The sequence below is a fragment of the Festucalex cinctus genome, chromosome 1 (genome assembly GCF_051991245.1).
Source record: "Festucalex cinctus isolate MCC-2025b chromosome 1, RoL_Fcin_1.0, whole genome shotgun sequence".
Classification (NCBI taxonomy): domain Eukaryota; kingdom Metazoa; phylum Chordata; class Actinopteri; order Syngnathiformes; family Syngnathidae; genus Festucalex; species Festucalex cinctus.
Window position 1 is genome coordinate 19656952 of NC_135411.1, and position 20641 is coordinate 19677592.

Below are 20641 nucleotides of genomic sequence, written 5' to 3' on the forward strand. Positions count from 1 at the left end.
TCTGAACCTTTTTTTTTTTTTTTTTTTTTTTTACATTAAGCCATGTTATGGCAAATGGTCTGTTTACACACTAGTTTCTCTGCTCATTACATGGAAGCTAAGCTAGGCAAAAATTTGCCATCTTCAACAACACGGAAGCAACTGTAAGGTGAAAAACAAATTCTAAGCAGAGCAGCAATATTAGTATAGATTAGCTTTAGCAAACAGCGTTACCAGCATTAATTTACAGCAGATGTGCAAATATTTGGAGACTCATGTACAGATCTGCACATTTAATTGATGGTGTGTGATTTTTTTTTTTTTTTTTCCTTTTTAAAGCGATACAAGACTTATAACTCATTTTCCACTATTGGATTAGGCATTGCGTACAAATAATAAAAGTGCAAATATCTCTGGCATCTTATTTCCTGGATTTTTTTATTTAAATTTTTTTTAACCGATTTTTTTTAACGCAATCCCGTTCACTCCGGCATATTTTACTGGATTTTGACTGATTTTGCAAGGCCCACAGAATATTATGTTCTATTACTATAAAAACATGGAACCTACCAAAAGAAAGATGAGTGTCTCTTCTTTCATCATGAAAAAAATAAGTATATTTCTATCTGTTTCCGTTTTGCAGCAATTAGCAATGGAATATAGCTAAGTTTCATCATAATTCTATTTAGAATTCTGAGCAATTGAGCTCGTTTGCAACATGGCCCTGATTGATCTCTTATACTCTGCCGCCACCTCCTGGCTGTGTAATAACTACCATTTCTTTAACCCTTCTTTGCAGTTGAGAGGCTGCATTAAAGCCTTCTGTATACTCGAGCATAAAAAATAAATAAAACCATAAATATGTCTTTGGGACACTTAAAACATTAAAAATAGAACATATTTCTATGTTTTTGGGAGTAAATAAGTTAAGTATCAAAATACGAACATACCGTGGTGAACACCATTATCCTGGTCAAATAACACGTCAGTGCTGTGCAAAGTAAAGTAAAGTAACACAATGCAGCCTTTGACCTTTTATCAAGAGTTATAATTGAAAACAAAAAAATATAATTGATTTTAATTATAAGCCTGTATAAAGTGTATAAAATTATAATCGATTTTAATTCTTGATAAAACAGGGCCCATAATATGGAAATGATTTATTGTGGATTTTGTGTTCTAAATATAATAAAAGTAATATTAAATTAAAATTGAAAAGTAATATTAAATTAATATTAAATATAATAAAAATAAAAATAAAAGTATTGTACATGCATAATTCAAAATAAAAATATAATTGATTTTAATTATAAGCTTAAAATAAAATTATAATCAATTTTAACTCTTGATAAAACAGGGCCCATAATATGGAAATGATTTATTGTGGATTTTGTGTTCTAAATATAATAAAAGTAATATTAAATTAAAATTGAAAAGTAATATTAAATTAATATTAAATATAATAAAAATAAAAATAAAAGTATTGTACATGCATAATTCAAAATAAAAATATAATTGATTTTAATTATAAGCTTAAAATAAAATTATAATCAATTTTAACTCTTGATAAAACAGGGCTCGTAAATATGGAAACGAGCAATTATGGATTTTGTGTTGTAAATAAAAGTTGTAAATATTGTACATGCATAATTGAAAGATATTGATAAAAATTAAAAAGAAAATATGACATTTGGTTGTCACTTACCCTGAAATCATGTTTAAATTTAAATTTAGGACCACATATTTATTATGACAAACAAATTACAGAGGAACCTGTTATAATAAATTCATTGTTACCGTGAAAAATGTACTCTCGTTACGGCTCTGACTAGACGGACCAGACTGCACTATACTGACATTACATGCACACAACCGAAATCTTTTCACACATCAAACTGAAATCCATTCATACATACTAGACTGAAAAGTGTTACAGTAGTGCGAGTCATTTCAGTAGCTTGTATGAGATCATTGAAGTTTGTGTGCGAAGTAATCCTGAATTCTGTTCCTAACGGCCAGCCAACAACTCAAAAGTGCACAAGTGTGATGCAGAACTGAGCTTAATAAGGCTGCAGGTTGGACGGAAAATGTGAAAATCAGCCATTCGCCTGCCCACATCCGGGCACAGCAGGCAGGGCAGCTCCCTGCAGCGCAGCTGTTGACACTTGATAGTGATAGTGGGCGGACCCCGAGGAGCTTACGACTTTCATTTCATTTCATGTTGTAACAACCCACCTCCTCGAACCAGTTGTGATGTTTCTCTTTGGCCACAAGAGTTGAACGCTTCATTGCTCTTCTGTTTCTGTTCACCGGATGCACTTACGGCATTAGGAACATTTTTCTTTTTAAGCGACACAGCTTAAAAACTTAACGGCGATTTGGCACAGATATAGACGGAGTTGGATTTGCACAAAATGCTCCACATTGTGATCCAAAGAGGATATATCCTCTTAATTTTCGGACTTTTTTTTTCTGGTATGGCGGAAACTTTTTAGAGTAATGCTATATTAGATGGTCTAATGGAAATATTATAAACGCGATATGCTGTCATTAAGCAGCATGTTACTGACAGGGTGGAAACTCAAGCAATATCAACAGAGGTCACCCTTTCAGCCAAAAATAAAAAATAAAAAATAATAATAATAATAATAAAATACAATAAATACAAAATAAATAAATAAATAAATAAAAAGTGGCCACCCTTTCGGCCAAAAAATAAAAACAAATAATAAAATAAAATAAATAAAAAATAAATCATAAAAAAGAGCTCACCCTTTCGACCAAAAAATAAAAAAATAATAAAATAAAATACATGAAAAAATAAATAAATAAATAAATAAATAAATAAATACATACATAAAAAAGAGGTCACCCTTTCGGTTTGTTGTTTCTTTCATTGTACCAATACATACAGTTAGGCCTAAAAGTATTTGGACAGTGACACAATTTTAATGATTTGGGCTCTGCTTGCCACCATATTGGATTTAAACGGAAACAACTACAATGGAATTGAAGTGCAGACTTTAAGCTTTAATTCAGGAGGTTGAACAGAAATATATGATTAAGCATGTAGGAATTGTAGCTATTTTTATGCAAATGCTCCTTATTCCAGGGGCTCAAAAGTAATTGGACAGTGAACACATAAACATAACGTAAAGTAAAATGGTACTTTTTAATATTTTGTTGAGAATCCTTTGCAGGCAATGACTGCCTGAAGTCTGGAACCCATGGCAATCACCAAACGCTGGCTTTCCTCCTTTGTGATGCCTTGACTGCAGCTCTCTTCAGTTGCCGTATCTTTGAAAGTCTTTCTGCCTTCAGTTTTGCTGTGAGAAAGTGAAATGCATGCTCGATTGGTCAGAGATCGAGTGATTAACTCGGCCATTGAGGAATATTCCACTTCTTTGCTTAGAAAAAACTCCTGGGTTCCTTTTGCAGTATGTTTTGGATCATTACATATCACTAATATGATATGTCCAATCAACTTTTCTGCATTTGGCTGAATCCGAGCAGAATTTATATCCCTATGGACCCCTTCATTGCCTACGTCACGATGATGTCACGGTGTTTACAGACCTGCACTGACTTCATCAGTTGTTTTTGGGCAAAGTCAATTCTGGCCTATCTATTTTTGAGGCTGATTAATGGTTTGCGCCTTGTGGTGAATCCTTTGTATTTACCCGCATGATGTCTTCCCTTTATGGTAGACTTACATACTGATACACCTACTTCTTGGAGATTGTTCTTCACTGGAGTGGATGTTGTGAGCGTTTTTTTCCTCACCATGGAAAGGATTCTGTGATCATCTTTTTTTTTTTTTTTTGTCAGCCTCAGAATGGGCTGTTTCACCCCCATTGAGAGCTGCTTTGACATCATGTTGTGTGTTCACAGCAACAGCTTCCAAATGCAAACGGCACACCTGGAATCAACTCCAGACCTTTTAACTGCGTAATTGATGACAGGTTAATGAGAGAAGGGCCCATGTTTTTATTTTTTGCAGCCTTCTGAGTCAATTGTCCAATTACTTTTGGTTCCCTGAAAAAGAGAGAGCTACATTTTAAAGAGCTGTAATTCCTAAACCCCTGCTCCAATTTGGATGTCAACACTCTCAAATTAAAGCAGAGAGTCTGCACTTTAATTCTATATACACTATATGATTGTATCCTGGATATGTTTTTGTCAACAGCTAAAATAACAAAACTTGTGTCATTGTCCAAATACTTTTGGGCCTAACTGTAAATCAAGTATTTTCATGTGTATTGTATTTTTTTTTTTTTATTTTTTTTTTTTTTTTTTTTTTTTTTTTTATTTATTTTTTTTGCGCACAAATATTGTCTTTCTAGCACAGAACTGAGCGGTCCTTTGATTATTATTATTTTTTAATTGTATTTTTTTTTACATTTTTGTTGATTTCTTTTAGCTTGATTTTATTGTCATATTCCTTTTACTTTACAAACACCAAATATTATTTAAAAATAAAATGATATTGGGGAATAATGGGTGGAGGGTCCTGGAAAATAAATGGGGGAAAAAAACAAAATATGAAAAAAAATCTAAAAAGAAAAAAAATGTGCAAAATATGCAAACTGTGACTATGCAGGGATCAACTGCAGTTTTAAGTTGCAATATCACCATTCCCCACTAGATGGCAGACGTGTTAATTGCGCTTACACTGGGTCATACACAACTAATATATTTTTGCGGATTTGGAATAATATGCAGAGCAAACTGTATTTCAATAATATTAAAATGTTGAGTTAGTTGATTTTTGTGACTGAATTATTTCTTGCACCTAATGGTTTCTTAATTGTTCATTGTTCCATCCTTGATTTTTTTTTATTTATTTTTTTAAATGCATGAGAGCCTCACCTGTTTTCTGAGTTTGGTCTTGCACGCTGAGCTTTGATTGGTCATCACCTAAGCCCTGAGCAACTGTGATGTCATTTTCAAGTCGACAGCAAGTGGCAACATGCCAGAGATGTACAAAAATGGGGTGGATTTTTCTGCTTAATTCATATTCCACAAACACAATCATAATTAAAATGCTGTGTTTAAACCAGTGGGGGCACAATCACATTCACACCTGTAGAATATTTGGAGACTTCATTTAACGTAACGTCATGTGTTTGTTTTTGGGGGTTTTTGGAATGTGGAACAGACAGACCTGAGATTCAAACTTCAAAACTGTGAGGCAGATGTGCTAACCACACTGCAAAGTAAAATTTAGACTTCTGAAACTATTTTTGCTCATTTGTATTGTTCCCAACAAGGTATTTTCAAAAAGATGCGCTCGGCGGAGGGTGGCACCGTCGCAGGCACAGTTCTCTGCCTCTGCAGACCATAATTTCCACCATTTGTGAATCAGGTGGCATTCTGGGAGGTTGGCCTCCCCCTCAAAACCCCAAAGTGTGTTATTTTCTCTGTTTCTTTCCACCAGCCTCCGTTTCCTCTCCCTCTCTCACTCTCTCTCTCTCTCTTTCTCTCTCTTCTTTCCACTTCCATGAAGTCCAGAAGAGTCCAGCGAGTCGAAGATGAGGGCTATTTTCTGAGATTGATGACTTCCTAATCGCAAAGACATACACAAGTAAGTCTAAATCAAAATTTGTCAACCGTTATTTTAATACAAGTTGCCATTCTGATTTTTAAAGTTGATGTTGGCTTGCATCTTTGCCTGGAGACGATTTGGGTGTTGTGAATTACATTGTGCAGGAAGACACGTGAGAGGAAATACACACACGGGAGGCCAGATCAGCCAAATCATTACATTTAAATATGTTAGCATGTTTTTCTTTCTCTTCAGTGAATAATTTCCACTAATTAGTGACCTCTAAAAACCAAAGTCTGCACTCTTGCGCATGTTTGTTTCAAGTAGTGAAGTAAGGAGGCATCATATGAGCATACAAAGAGGATAATGTGTATTTATGTGTCTACAATGAAACCTTATTTTGGAAGGATCATAACAATAACAACAGTGCTGTACCCGAACAAGACTGACTGATGTATTTCCATGGATTTTTCTCCATATTCTTCTGGGTTGGTGCACGTGCAGCTCCTTGCGAAGCGACAAAGGTCATGGGAGGGAAAGAGGCAGCACGCCATGTTATCTTCATCCTGCTGGCTGGCGCAGCACGATGTCAAGTTAACCCAGGTAGATATTCATCTTCTTCTGTTTTTTTATGTTTTTTATTTTGGTGCCATTTTCAAGAGGTTAATCTCAGCAAAGTAAGATGTTTGGTTTATTGGTTTGGTTTATTCATTTTTTTCCTTTCGGACACATTACAGTTTACATCAATCACATCACATCATTTGCAACATTGACATCCGAAAGAAGGGCTGACGGGTAGAAGCCGAAGCTTATTCGAGACCCGTCCCCATTGACCCATTACTATAACGCATCAATCATATACATTATTTAGAATAGACATTAATTTTGATCGTTATCCATCCCATACTATCCCAGACACTGCTCGCTCAGTTCATCTTGAATGTCCGTGTGTAGATTGTGGCTAGTCCCAGTCATTTGGCACTGGTGAGTCGGTCCCCAGACGCCGCCAGCAAGCCCACCCCGCCAGGCGAGCAGCCAAGGCAAGCGCAATTCTTCTCTTTCACCAGTAGGGTCTTCGCTGACCTCGGATCAGCTTTCACACATGTTGTGCTTTCCAGAAGAGTAGATCGGCTTGCATTCGGCCCATTGCTTTCAAGCAATTTCAGCACTCCATTCTGGTCAGGTAGCACCACTGGTTGCTAGCATGTTGTGGGTCTGATGACTCCTGTGCGCTGCCCAGCCTAGCTCACCCAGCAGAGCGGCCCACGCCAGCTGCATTCCAGGAACCAGACCACCAACCCCCATTTTGCGTATTGACAGCAGATTCATTGGAGCCACAATACAGCCTTATCATGTAGCCTTGACTGTTAGAACAAATGTCCAAACGGAATTCGAGCCAGTCAGCTCTTTTTCCGCCAGGCATTCTGCAACAATGTAGTTAAAAATCCCAATGCAAAAATCAACAAGTAGTTAGATTCACGAGCGAGTGCAGGAGCAAGTACAGATGCGTCCTTCCTCAACAGATGCGTCCTTGAATTGTGATTGACAAGTTGTAAAAGTAATAAGCTAGCTAGCTTAGCATTAGCTAGCTTATGTGTACGTGGTCAAACCGCGTGAGCTTAAAATAACATTTCTATATGGAGATATAATTGCAAGATGGATAAAGAAAGCAATATCAGGTGGGTGGGCTTTAAAGCGCAGACGAGTGTGTGCGTGTGTGTGGTTTAGCCGATGTAAGACAGCAAATACCGTCCGAACAGGCAGACCTTTCACAAGCGGTTTTTAGGCGTAGTCGTGGGCAGCACACGCAGCTCCACACTCTCCCCACTTTGAATATTTTCACAGCATAAAGCGGATTTGTCCCGCTGCTGAAATATAACAGACATTTTAGCGGGAAAGGGAATAAATCGACATCTTCCATTAATTACCAGGTAGGAGCAGGTACAGGAAGTCGTGGCTGTGACTTTGATAGAATTAGCATTGAAATGAAAATCTTGACGTTAAAAAGTCAAACGTGTGTCTCACGTGGATGTGGTGGAGCTCTGGAAAAAGCAATGAACACTGAAGAGCAAGCCTCCTGAGACTGGCACGTTACACAGTGACGCCTCTGTTCCGCTGTAGAGGCCTCGCAGGGCCGCAGGAAGGGGACTAGCAAAAAAAAAATTATTTTTTTTAAATAACTACACACAACTCACCTCCACACTTCACTTGTAAATACACGGACTGTATACAAATCTATAAGGTATGCGAACGTGTTCATGTATCAAGGATGCCTTGTGTGTTTGTAGAAATGTGCCGCTATCCTCTGGGCATGACTGGTGGCCAGATACAGGATGAGGACATTTCAGCTTCCAGCCAGTGGTCTGAGTCAACTGCTGCAAAATTTGGGAGGCGTGTCATTGTTTATTACTCTTGAAACTTGTGGTCTGGAATCTTTGTTATTTGTCTTTGTAAATTTGTGCTCATCCTCTTTATCTTGTGCAGACTTGATTTTGACAACGGGGACGGAGACGGTGCCTGGTGCCCTGACGTTTTGTCCGAATCTGACGGCCTTAAAGAATATCTGCAGGTGGACCTACGCTCGCTGCATTTCATTACACTGGTGGGCACGCAAGGGCGCCACGCCGACGGCATGGGGAATGAGTTTGCCCAGCGATATAGGATCAAGTACAGCCGCGATGGCAGCAAATGGTCGGGCTGGAGTGATCGGAAGGGGCGGCAGGTGAGCACTTCAGCGTCATTGCAGTTTTGTACGTACAGGACAGTGGTACATTGACCTAAGACGCCAGCCTATTGTATGGTTAGCTACTACTTTGTGGATTGGTCTCTTGGTTTTGTTTGTGATCATAGCTTCATCTTATTGCAGTTTTATCTTACTATTTTGGCTGCGTTTTTTTACAAAAAACAAAACCATGAACATTAGCGCTAGAATACTCCAATCTTTCTTGGGAGTGGGGAGGGCTAGAGTGTTGGAGGGTGACGTCATGCTCATCCCTGCAGAAATTTAATGTTAGCGTACGACACAATTGGGATGGAAACTGAAAACAAAGCAAAACAAAAAAAAAGAGGCCGGCTTTGAGCACAGCCCAAACTCCAGTTCAGACTCCAAGAAAACTGAAAAAAAAAACAACAATAAAAAAACAACAACAAAAGACAAGTTTATTCAAGCTACGTACTCCCACCCGCACCCTGCACGAGCTTGACACAGGGGCTGCAGTTACACTTTACGCCAGAGATGGCATTCATGACTAAAAAAAAAAAAAAGTGACAATTAAACTCCACAAAGCAATGACTACGGTTATCAATACACCCTTCCAACTGACGTCACCGCCTCCCGGAGGGCAAACATCCCAATACAAATGAATGTAGAGAGCTTGATTTTCAGTGAGCGTTTTCGTTAAAAGGTGGGAAGTATGTCAAGTGTCACAAAAAAACGTCCCGAGTAGGACACTACATTACTGCGACATGCGACTCATTTAAACCAGTCGTTTGGAGCCGCTAACTACAGAACAAATGTAGTTTGTTGTTGGGCAAAGTGAAAGTGGAAGCTTAAGGTATGTTGTTTTTGGTTGAAACAGTACGTCGATCACTACTTTCATGGTGTAAATTATCATTCATTAAATCGTTTGTGTCCGGATATACTTGTCTTGCTGTATATCAAAGTCTTCAAGCTATCTTAGCTTGCTAGCTGCTAACAAACAGACCACAAAGTGTTAATTGTGATAGTGTTAAATCATTAACTTTTTGTTCAAAACTTACTTGAATACTTATGCAAAAAAAAAAAAAAAAGTATGAATGATTGTTTCAGTAAAGATTATACGGCACATTCATCAGGTCTGCCTGGAATTTACAATCAGAGGTTCATGTGATGACCAACTGTATATGAAAAAGAGAAAAACTACCTGGTCTGGTTTAGAATCACTGCCGGCATCCGAAAGAATGATCTCATGTCTCTTTGAGCCATTAGAGCATCCGTAGGCCGCGCACAAGTTCACCATAGCATTGGTCGCTAATTTATCAACTGTTTGACCTATTTTCTAGGTCATGCTGATTGTTTTCTAATACACTCGCATTGACCCCCTGCCCTCCACCGCAAGGGGCGCACTTAAATGTGACGTCACACTGGAAGGGTCTATTTAAGTACTTCCGGTGGAAGCTACTTCTTTTTTGTTTTAAGAAGAAGAAGAAGAAGAAGAAGAAGAAGAAGAAGAAGAAGAAGAAGAAGAAGAAGAACAACAACAACAACAACCAATACATGAAGAAGAAGAAGAAGAAGAAGAAGAAGAAGAAGAAGAAGAAGAAGAAGACGAAGAAGAAGAACAACAACAACAACAACAACAACAACAACCAATACATGAAGAAGAAGAAGAAGAAGAAGAAGAAGAACAACAACAACAACAACCAATACATGAAGAAGAAGAAGAAGAAGAAGAAGAAGAAGAAGAAGAAGACGAAGAAGAAGAACAACAACAACAACAACAACAACAACAACCAATACATGAAGAAGAAGAAGAAGAAGAAGAACAACAACAACAACAACAACCAATACATGAAGAAGAAGAAGAAGAAGAAGAAGAAGAAGAACAACAACAACAACAACAACAACCAATACATGAAGAAGAAGAAGAAGAAGAAGAAGAAGAAGACGAAGAAGAAGAAGAAGAAGAACAACAACAACAACAACAACCAATACAAGAAGAAGAAGGAGGAGGAGAAGAAGAAGAAATAAACCAATACATTAAGACTTCTTAAATCACCTCCCATCTTTGCTGTTTTTCTGATAGAATTTGAGTTATATTTAAGAAGAAGAAGAAGAAGAAGAAGAACAACAACAACAACCAATACATGAAGAAGAAGAAGAAGAAGAAGAAGAAGAAGAAGAAGAAGACGAAGAAGAAGAAGAAGAAGAACAACAACAACAACAACAACAACAACCAATACATGAAGAAGAAGAAGAAGAAGAAGAAGAAGAAGAAGAACAACAACAACAACAACAACCAATACATGAAGAAGAAGAAGAAGAAGAAGAAGAAGAAGAAGAAGAACAACAACAACAACAACAACCAATACATGAAGAAGAAGAAGAAGAAGAAGAAGAAGAAGAACAACAACAACAACAACAACAACCAATACAAGAAGAAGAAGAAGGAGAAGGAGAAGAAGAAGAAATAAACCAATACATTAAGACTTCTTAAATCACCAACCATCTTTGCTGTTTTTCCTGATAGAATTTGAGTTATATTTAAGAAGAAGAAGAAGAAGAAGAAGAAGAAGAAGAAGAAGAAGAAGACGATTTTAGTCTAGCTATATGCAATACAACTTTAGCCTAGCTATACACCACTGAATACTAAAACCACATTTAAAACTCAAGTACGTACAGTCAAAAACAAGTGAAGAGCATCAGATAAGAATCTATCTCACCAATTTACTGACATAATAGTTGAGAAACCCTTAAACGTTAATGTTGTTTCAACTAGAGAGACATACGTTAGCAAATGTCAATAATGCCAAGAAAGTAAACATCAACGTCCACCAAATAGAGGCAGCATTCATTTACACCTGTGTTGCTTTACGTCTCATGTGCCTTTCCTCTACTAGGTCATTGAAGGAAACAGGAACGCGTATGATGTGGTGCTGAAGGATCTGGAGCCTCCCATAATCGCTCGATATGTGCGCTTCATGCCGGTGACTGACCACTCTTTGATAGTGTGTATGAGAGTTGAGCTCTACGGCTGCGAATGGCTTGGTTAGTCAGAAGCTTGTATTTCATTGATGAAACTCCCAATGTCAGTTTTACATTTTGATGAATACAATTTTGATATCTCTGTTTGGACTGTAGATGGTCTGATGTCCTACAACATCCCTGAGGGGCACCAAATGATCTATCAAGGTCTGGATGTCTACTTCAATGACTCTGTGTATGACGGAGCATCAGCCGAAAAGTGAGGACATTCTACAGATGTCATATGATCGAAAATCTTGAGCTACACTTCATAAGTATACATGTAAATTTAATATCCATCCATCCATTCTCGATAAAGCTAGTCCCCATTATGGTCATGGGTGAAAAGCCAGTCAGCCAATGTTGGCCCCACTCAAAACATGCAAACTCTACAGGAAGCACACAAATTAACAAGTCATGTGACGCCAGAGAGGGAAAATGTCTAATTGCACAGTTTCACTCAAAAGTCTACTCACTTTTGTTGCAAACAATTTCAGCACAATAATTTTTGTGTGTTAGTTGAGTTATACTAACTCAGAGGTCAGCAACTAAAGGGGCCACGAAACATTTGAACATTGTGATGAGCGAAAGTCTAATTTACTGAGGGCCCAAGAGCTAATTAGCGCTGTGTCATAAAACAGAAGAATGCAGCATGCAATACTTTGAAATTTATTTTTCTTTTTGTCTTCGTTTTTGGATTTTTTTTTTTAATTATTATTATGTTGTAATTTTTCATACTTCATTTTTCATACTTTTTTTCCAGACTTTTCTACCTTTGTTAATTTTTTTGACATTTTTGACAATTTATGGACATATGGTAAATTTCTGCCTTTCTCCTTTCTTTTTGGACATTTTGTGGCTTTTTTTTTTTTTTTTTTTTTTACATTTCTTGCTGCCTTTTTACTATAGTTTTCTGACATTTGGTAATTTTGTGGACATTTGATGGTAATTTGACAGATTTCTTCTTTTGTTTTTGGACATTTTAACCTTTTAAATGTGTTCTGCTTTTTTTTTTTTAAAGTACATGTTCTGACCCTTTTCTTTTTTTGTGTGTGTTTACAATTTTAAATTAAATTTTGGGATTTCTTCTTTTGTTTTTTGTTTTTGTTTTTTTTGTTTTGTTTTTTTACATTTTATGGTTACTTTTTAAATGTGTTCTGCTTTTTTCAAAGTACATTTTCTGACCCGTTTCTTTCTTTTTTTTGGTTTGCAATTTTGTATACTTGAGTTAATTTTTGGGATTTCTTCTTTTGTTTTTCGACCTTTTATAGGTACTTTTCACATTTTCTTTTCTGCCTTTTTATTCAATATTGTGACATTTTTCATGGACATTTCTGCTTTTCCTCTTCCTTTTTGGACATTTTATGGTCATTGGTAGGTAATAAAAAAAAAAAAAAAAAAAAAAAACTTTTTCATCTCCCTTTCATTGCTCTTTTTCTGACAATTCAAAAATTTGGACTCTGATAAATTTTTAATATTTAATTATTCTTTTTTTCTAAATCATTCATTCATTTCAGGACTATTTTATGTTAAAAAAAAATTGTGCAAAACAGAAAATTGATCATTTGTACTTTTTTTTTTTTTTTTTTTTTTTTTTTTTTTTTTTTTTTTAAATAGCCACATGTGGCTCCAGAGCCCCAGGTTGCAGACCCCTGTACTAACTTTACTACTGTTATTTCTCAAGTATTGGCCAAAGAAACTAACCTGGCAATAGCCAGATTGATAATTGTGATTCACTCAAGGGAGTTCTTCACAAGATCAATCTGGGACTGCTCTACGATCATTTTCTCGGTAAAGGCGGGACATTCTGTACAATACTTCCATCTGATTGGACGATGTGGCAACTTGTGCACGTTTGTTTTGATCAATCATGGCAATGGATGAAAACGTCGTCTTTGGTCAAATGCTGCCAGAATTCAGCTTGCTGGCAAGGTTACAATGAAACGATATAATGTTTATAAAACTGTGAGGCCTACTCTCTTTTTGTGAGATACTGCATATATATTATTATTTTTTTTTTTCTCATCATCAATCTTCCTTACTAGATTGACAAAGGGTCTGGGCCAGCTGACGGATGGTACGTGGGGTCTGGAGGATTTTCTCCACAGTCACATCTACGGCACGTGGCCGGGTTACGACTACGTGGGCTGGAGCAACAGGAGCTCCCCCAAAGGTTACGTGGAAATGACTTTCGAGTTCGACCACATCCGAAACTTCACTTCCGTGAAGGTGACAAGACAAAATATAGAAATGGAGTTTGAAAAAAAAAAAAAAATTATTAAATTTCAGAGTTTTCGTCCACAGGTTCACTGTAATAACATGTTCAGTCGAGGAGTCCGGATGTTCAGACAGGCCACCTGTTATTTCCGCTCGGGCTCAAACTGGGAATCTGACCCGGTGACCTTCAGGCCACCTGTCGACTACGTGAGCCAAAGTGCCCGTTTTGTCACCGTGCCTCTCGGCGACCGTACCGCCATCGCCATCAAATGCCGTTTTCACTTCGGTGACCTCTGGATGCTTTTCAGTGAAGTCGCCTTCCAGTCAGGTGAAGTCATCTTTCTTCCAAGCATTTTTTATGTCCATTCCTATTTAATTTTGCGGAGAATGTTCGGAAACTTCGGATTTGTAGTTTCTCCCTCCATCATTATTTTCTCCCTTGTCTTTCCCCACTGGCAGGCTCAGCGGTGTACAACACATCTTTGACTCCTCGAAAACATGGACACCCAACGAACACGTTGCCAGGTTAGGTTTGTTTATTCTTCTTAAAAAAAAAAAAAAAAAAAAAAAAGAAAGAAAAAAGAAGCTCCAACAGATAATTGCTGATGCTTGATGTGGATGTGTGTGTGTTGACAAAACACCACAAACCACTGATTGATTATACATCTAGAGTTGAATAGAAATGATGCAAAGCATCTCGATGTGGTCTATAATGCTTCATTCTATTACAAGGGCAGCTAATTGCATAAATAGCTTAAACAGGCCAACTCATTTTCTGTGTAAGCAGACAATGCCCCCTGCTGGTAGACTTTCAGACTGTTTCAAGCATCAAAATGTTACTCAAGTCTCGTTTTCTGTCTTATTTAGGGGACGATCCAACTCACAAAGTGGATGACAGCAATACAAGGATCCTGATTGGCTGCTTGGTGGCTATTATCGCTATCCTTTTGACCATCATAGTTATCATCTTGTGGCGGCAGGTGTGGCAAAAAATGCTTGAAAAGGTGCGAAATGTTCCATTTGACTACGATTATTTTCCAAGTGTGCATTTCCAACAATGGCAAATGGAAACGATTATGTGTTTTAATATTTAAGGCATCACGGCGAATTCTGGATGAGGAGCTCACAGCGCGTCTTGCGGTTCAGACTCAGGCCTTTTCCTTCCAGCGCTCCTCTATGTCCTCCTCTCTCTCCACCTCCAACTCCACCTATGAGAGGATCTTCCCCCTTTGCGCCGACTACCAGGAGCCTTCCCGGCTCATCCGGAGATTGCCCGAGTTTGCACATTTCACGGGACACCTGGGTGAGCTCTACGGTTGCAAAGGAGTTAAAGATTTCAGTCAATTATTGTTAGTTTTCAGGGATTTTTTTTTCATGGAAAGGTAAAGCTAATTAAAGAAGTTAAAGCTAAAGTTAAAGAAAATTCAATTTTGAAACGCTACTACCACCTGTTGGTGAAGAATGAAACTACACACACCATTCTTCACGTACATAATGACCACATGATGTTACATCCCCAGCCAGAGGGCGGGAAATTCAAACCCGAATTCAGTCTGAAAATTATTGGCCAGATGATTGCTTGTTAACAGCTAAGGTGTAAATCTACCAATTAGAAGACATTTCAGTCATAAATGGTCTAATAAAAAGCCTACTGTAAATATATTTTTGGGCAAATTGTTACAAGGAGCAGCTTTAAGATGGGAAATTTAAAAAATATATATTCCAACTGGAAAGTGTACATGGTAATTTACTAATTTGCTCCCAAAAACATATAAATAGATTTTTATGTATTTTAAATGTATTAAGTGTTCCAAAGACGTATTTATACTTTTTTTTTTTTTTTTTTTTTTTTTTAATGCTAGAGCATACAGAAGGCTTTAATGCAGCCTCTCAACTGCAGAGAACAGGTGAAAAAAATGGTAGTAATTACAAAAATGGACAGCAGGTGGCAGCAGAGATCAGGGCCATGATGAAAACAAGCTGTTTCCCCACAATTCTAAGCAGATTTGTGAATAATGATGAAACTTCTAATGCTAATTGCTGCAAAACGGAAAAGGGTAGAAATATATATATTTTTTCCTGATTAAATAAGAGACGCTAATCTTTCTTTTGGTAGGTTCCATGTTTTTATAGCAATACAACACAATATTCTGTGGGCCTTGCAAAATCAGTCAAAATCCAGTAAAACAGCCAGGAGCGAAGGGGCTTGCTTCAGTGAAAATGGCTGCGAGTGAATGAGTGAATAGGAATTGAGTGCAATTTGATATAAAAGAAAAAAAATACGCGATACTACATATTTTTTGCATATTATTGACAGAAACAGTTTTTTTTAATGAATGAATTATTAGTTCACCACTAGATGGTGCTAGGGTTCACTGAATGTCCCTTTAATTTTATAAATGTATAGTTTAGTCCTGCCCCAATAATAAATTCCAATTAATTTGGATAAATTGTCATAAATTCCCACAGAAATGTAACATAGCAATAGACAGATTGATAATTGATTCACTCAAGGCCGCGAGAATTCAGTTTACAGAGCAAGGTTAACCGAAATGTTCCAACTGTGAAATGTTCCAACCGTGAACATTTGCGAACCTATAGCCACATAATCCATTCTGTTTCATTCAAAGGTTTTCTCCCACTGCATCCACTGCAATGATCCCTTGCATGTGTCTTCCGCATTAGGACCGAGCAGCTCCTACAGGGCTCTTGAAGCCGCCGGTTCAGAAGTCGCCCCCCACTATGCCGAGGCAGACATCATCAACCTGCAGGAGTCTGACAACAGCAGCCACTCCATCACAGCTGTCAACCTCAATATCTTTGCTGGCGTGGATCCATCCATGAGAGAGTTCCCCAGAGACAAACTCACATTCAAAGTCAAACTGGGAGAGGGGCAGTTTGGCGAGGTGCATTTTTGCTCTTTGTGTTTTGGATGTCTGGAAATGCGGCGACATTGAAAATGTGTGTGAAAATGTGTTGTTGTTTTTTTTAGGTGCACTTGTGTGAAGCAGAAGGCATGCAGGCCTTTTTAAACGACGACTCATCTGAAGAAGGAACTAACCAAGCACCTCTGCTAGTGGCTGTTAAAACACTGCGAGAAGATGCTAACAAGAATGCAAGGTAACTAGCTAATTCTGTTGGATTCAAAAAGAGGTTACAGTACAGATATTTGTGTTTAAAAAAAAAGACTGATAAGAGAAGCTGATTTAACTGGTTTACTTTAGTCTACTTAAAAAAAACTAATATATACATATATACATATATACATATATACATATATACATATATATATATATACATATATATATATATATATATATATATATATATAGGCCTGGGACGGTTTTTGAAAACCGTAAAAGCCGATTGGTTCAACAGTTTCGGTTCGGCCCATCTGTGTTCCGTTCGGTCGCTTTCACACAAAGATTTTTTTTTTTTTTTTTTTGTACACCTTCATGAGTGCTAATCCAATATGGCGGCGTCCATGGTTACGGAGCACGTCCATGGTTACGGGCCGCGTCATGGGCTGCGTCATATCCTTCCAGCGAAGCTGTAGCCAATCATATTGCAGCGGGGCGGGTACAGCCTCCAGCTAGCATGCTACAACACACCAAAAGCTGGGTGTAGGGTTTCGGCGGCGCGTTTGAAATATCAGCAATGGACTTAGAACGAAAATGCGTGGGGTGGTGTGGAATCGGGACAGACAGATGAAAAAAAAAAAAGAAACATCCAAGTACTGGTGAGTCTATTTACTTGCTGTTGAACTGTATCGAGCTAACAGCAGTGTTTGTGTTGACTCGCAAAAGTACGAAGGCCCTAAGGTGACATGGTAGAACAAAAAACAACTTTGCGTTCCCTCGCAAAATATATATATATATATATATATATATATATATATATATATATATATATATATATATATATATATATATATATATATATATATATATATATATTAGGGGTGTGAATTGCCTAGTACCTGACGATTCGATTCGTATCAGGATTCACAGGTCACGATTCGATTCGATACCGATTAATCCCGATACGAATTTATAAGTCGATTGTTGCGATTTTTTTTCATTCAAATTTAGAAAATACTAATCAGTAAGCTTGTAGAGTGTAAGATTTATATGAAAATGTATTATTTATTTATCTGAAATTTCAGTCTTATAGAGGTTGTAATCTGTTTCATGTTTGAACAGCATTAAAATAAAATATTAAGGCTTAATGTTCCGTTCATATAACATTCTTCCATGCTCAAGGTGTGAATCCTAAAAAAAAAATAAAAATAAAAAATAAATAAATAAATAAATAAATAAAATCGATTCGAGAATCGCGCGATGTAGTATCGCGATATATCGCCGAATTGAGTTTTTTTTAACACCCCTAATATATATATAATTGTGTTTGTGGAATATGAATTAAGCAGCAAAATCCACCCATTTTAATACATCTCAGGGGCGGCCATTTCGCCACCTGCTGCCAACTGAAAATGACATCACAGTTTCTCTCAGGGCTCAGGTAATGAGCAATCACGGTTCACCTGTTGCCTGAGCTTAGGCATGTTACGCTCGCGAGCTGATCTGTGATTGCTTGTGAGGAACTGGTGGCTTTCCAAGCTGTTACTATTATTTTTGTTCATGCTCTTGGTTCCTGCTACTGCCCCAGTAGCATTTTTTTACACCTAGAAAGTATTGCATCTGTTTTGAAATGCAGAGTACCTGACAATCTGCTAAAGTAGTCACAACCAACAAACAACAGTGCATACAAGTCATATATATTTATCCAATCTAGATTTCCAATTTTCACACTTTAGGAATGACTTCCTCGAGGAGATCCGAATTATGTCTCGTCTGATGGACCCCAACATTGTCCGTCTGCTGGCCGTATGCGTGGACACAGACCCCCTGTGTATGATCACCGAGTACATGGAGAACGGAGACCTCAACCAGTTCCTCTGCGTGCTTAGACTAAAGGAGGTTGATGAGGACTGTGAGGCAGGACAGGAGGAGAAAGAAGAGAAGAGTATGGTTCGGTAGGTTTAATATATTTTCATGTTTATTTAATCACCAGACACTTCAGTGCTGTATCAGAAATTCTTTTTGATTGATGTTGTATAGTTTCAACGTTTGATTGTACAGTATTGGTGTGAAATGTTTTGGATTAGTCTGTTTATGTAGTTTTCCCCAATCACAACTTGATAGGGGTTGGAAATATCACGATATGAAACTCATGATGCGATAATTATCACAATATTGTGGGGAGGTTGGCCAAAAATAAATAAATTTAAAAAAAAAAGCAATAACATTTAAAAAAAAATAAGCACATATTGTGGGGAGCACTATATTGTGTTTTTGTATATAAAAACAGTGACAAAGCTTAAGCTTGGCCATGTCATGTCATTGTCATGTGCTCTCATTGGCTCAGCGGCATAAAGTGTCATGTAGTTCACAATGTTGCGTTCGGCTGAAACGGGCGGAAAGTTGTTTTTTTTGACAGAGATTTTGAAGAATATTAGCTGGTATGACTGATTTATGGGCGTAATAACCACCACAGTGGCCCAAACATTCCCAACGGCACTAACAAACTAACCACCAGAGGGTGCTACAACTATACAAATGAAATACAACCTCCCTTTTTAGCACGCTGATTCGTGACGACGATGACATCTTGGTATTTTTAATATTGTGATGTCATCATTATCGTTACATCCCTAATGATGCAGTATATATCACATTTAATTAAAAGCATGTGCAGATGTACCTGATCTGTGGTTATCAAGTGCAGAGACAACTTGGAAAACATCAAATCCATGCACACTCATGACTGGTTTTCTCTTTCTGACCTTTGCTCTTTAGCTACAGCAAACTGATAGACATGGCCGTGCAGATAGCTTCCGGTATGAAGTACTTGAACTCGCTCAACTTTGTCCATCGTGACCTGGCCACCCGAAACTGTTTGGTGGGCAAGAAGTACACCATAAAGATCGCAGATTTCGGCATGAGTCGCAACCTGTACCGCGGCGACTACTATCGGATCCAGGGCCGAGCTGTACTGCCGATCCGCTGGATGTCTTGGGAAAGCATTTTGCTGGTGAGTGAGGGACCAGTGACCCGGTCCAATTCAATCTACAACTATGTCTGCTGATCTGATTTCCAGGGTAAATTCACCATGGCTAGCGACGTGTGGGCATACGGGGTGACGTTGTGGGAGATTTTGACTCTTTGCAAGAAGCAGCCTTACGCCCACCTCTCTGATGAGCAGGTCATTGAAAACACAGGCGAGTTCTTCAGGGACCAGGGCAAACAAGTGAGCGTCACACCTTTGAACATATCGAATCTTTTTATCCACAGATTGATCAGGACTACTGTATGTGATTTGTTTTCAATGACAAGATTTTTTTTTTCTCCTTTTTTTTTTTCAGGTTTACCTGCCCCAGCCACCTTGTTGTCCCGATGGTGTGTATAATGACCTGATGCTGAGATGCTGGAGGAGAAATGCCAGTCAGAGGCCGAGCTTCCAGGATATACACAATCAGTTGGTGGCGCACCTGGCGTAACAGATGGGACATATCGTTTCTGTCTGCTTAGCATAGCCTGGTTGGTCAGAAATTGTTCAGTATGAATGTTGAATCACAATCAACCCTGCAAATGTTATCAAGTTGTTTTAAACTAGTTTGCGACAAAGGGACTGTATATAATAAATGTGCAGCGTGCAACTGAAGATATATATACACCATTCTCATATTGAATTACTCAATGTATTTATTATTTTGTATTGCCTATTTGGTGTCTATGTATAGGTTAGAGTTATTTCTGTTTGAAACATATTTGGCCAGCTTTTTTAACATGTTACTATTTTCATAAACCATATATATTCTGTATAACCCATGAATAATGTGTTAAAACTTTTTTTTTTTTTTTTTTTTTTTTTTTTAAGAAAAGGTAAGCATTGTTGTGATTTTTAAACATTTGAATGTTGGCTTTATAATTCTAATATGACCCCGTGTTTGGAACACGTAGTAATGCACAATGTTTTAACATTTGTTACTTTGTAAAAATAAATGAAAGCATAAAAATATTCATCTTCTCACAATAAATGACGCTCATGTAACACTTTGGGACATTTTGACCTGCTTAATCTACTGAATGACAATAAAATAATTTTTGTTGTTTTAG

General features: G+C 37.6%; 1 protein-coding gene across 2 annotated transcripts; it reads left to right on the forward strand.

Annotated features, from left to right (window-relative positions):
• The first annotated feature begins 5463 nt into the window (after positions 1–5463).
• Positions 5464–20640, forward strand: ddr2b (discoidin domain receptor tyrosine kinase 2b). 2 transcript variants are annotated; one of them, XM_077521021.1, is made up of 17 exons: positions 5464–5563; positions 6029–6127; positions 7813–7915; positions 8009–8246; positions 11123–11270; positions 11364–11466; positions 13292–13475; positions 13551–13791; positions 13923–13988; positions 14331–14467; positions 14559–14766; positions 16149–16369; positions 16456–16583; positions 18280–18498; positions 19322–19556; positions 19623–19772; positions 19888–20640. In XM_077521021.1, the coding sequence occupies exons 2-17, from the start codon at positions 6052–6054 to the stop codon at positions 20020–20022; spliced, it is 2592 nt and encodes an 863-aa protein (XP_077377147.1). In that variant the 5' UTR covers positions 5464–5563; positions 6029–6051; the 3' UTR covers positions 20023–20640. The 2 variants fall into 2 exon arrangements, with proteins under 2 accessions (XP_077377147.1, XP_077377157.1); XM_077521031.1 differs by having other exon boundaries at positions 19623–19743.
• Position 20641: the final 1 nt, after the last annotated feature.

What these genes read in the sequence shown, in the direction of transcription:
- ddr2b (XM_077521021.1), top strand. Translation starts at nt 6,052, where the DNA reads ATGGGAGGGAAAGAGGCAGCACGCCATGTTATCTTCATCCTGCTGGCT. An exon ending in GACGGAGCATCAGCCGAAAA is followed by an intron (nt 11,467 to 13,291) that starts GTGAGGACATTC and finishes CTTCCTTACTAG; the next exon opens with ATTGACAAAGGGTCTGGGCC. An exon ending in CTTGGGAAAGCATTTTGCTG is followed by an intron (nt 19,557 to 19,622) that starts GTGAGTGAGGGA and finishes TCTGATTTCCAG; the next exon opens with GGTAAATTCACCATGGCTAG.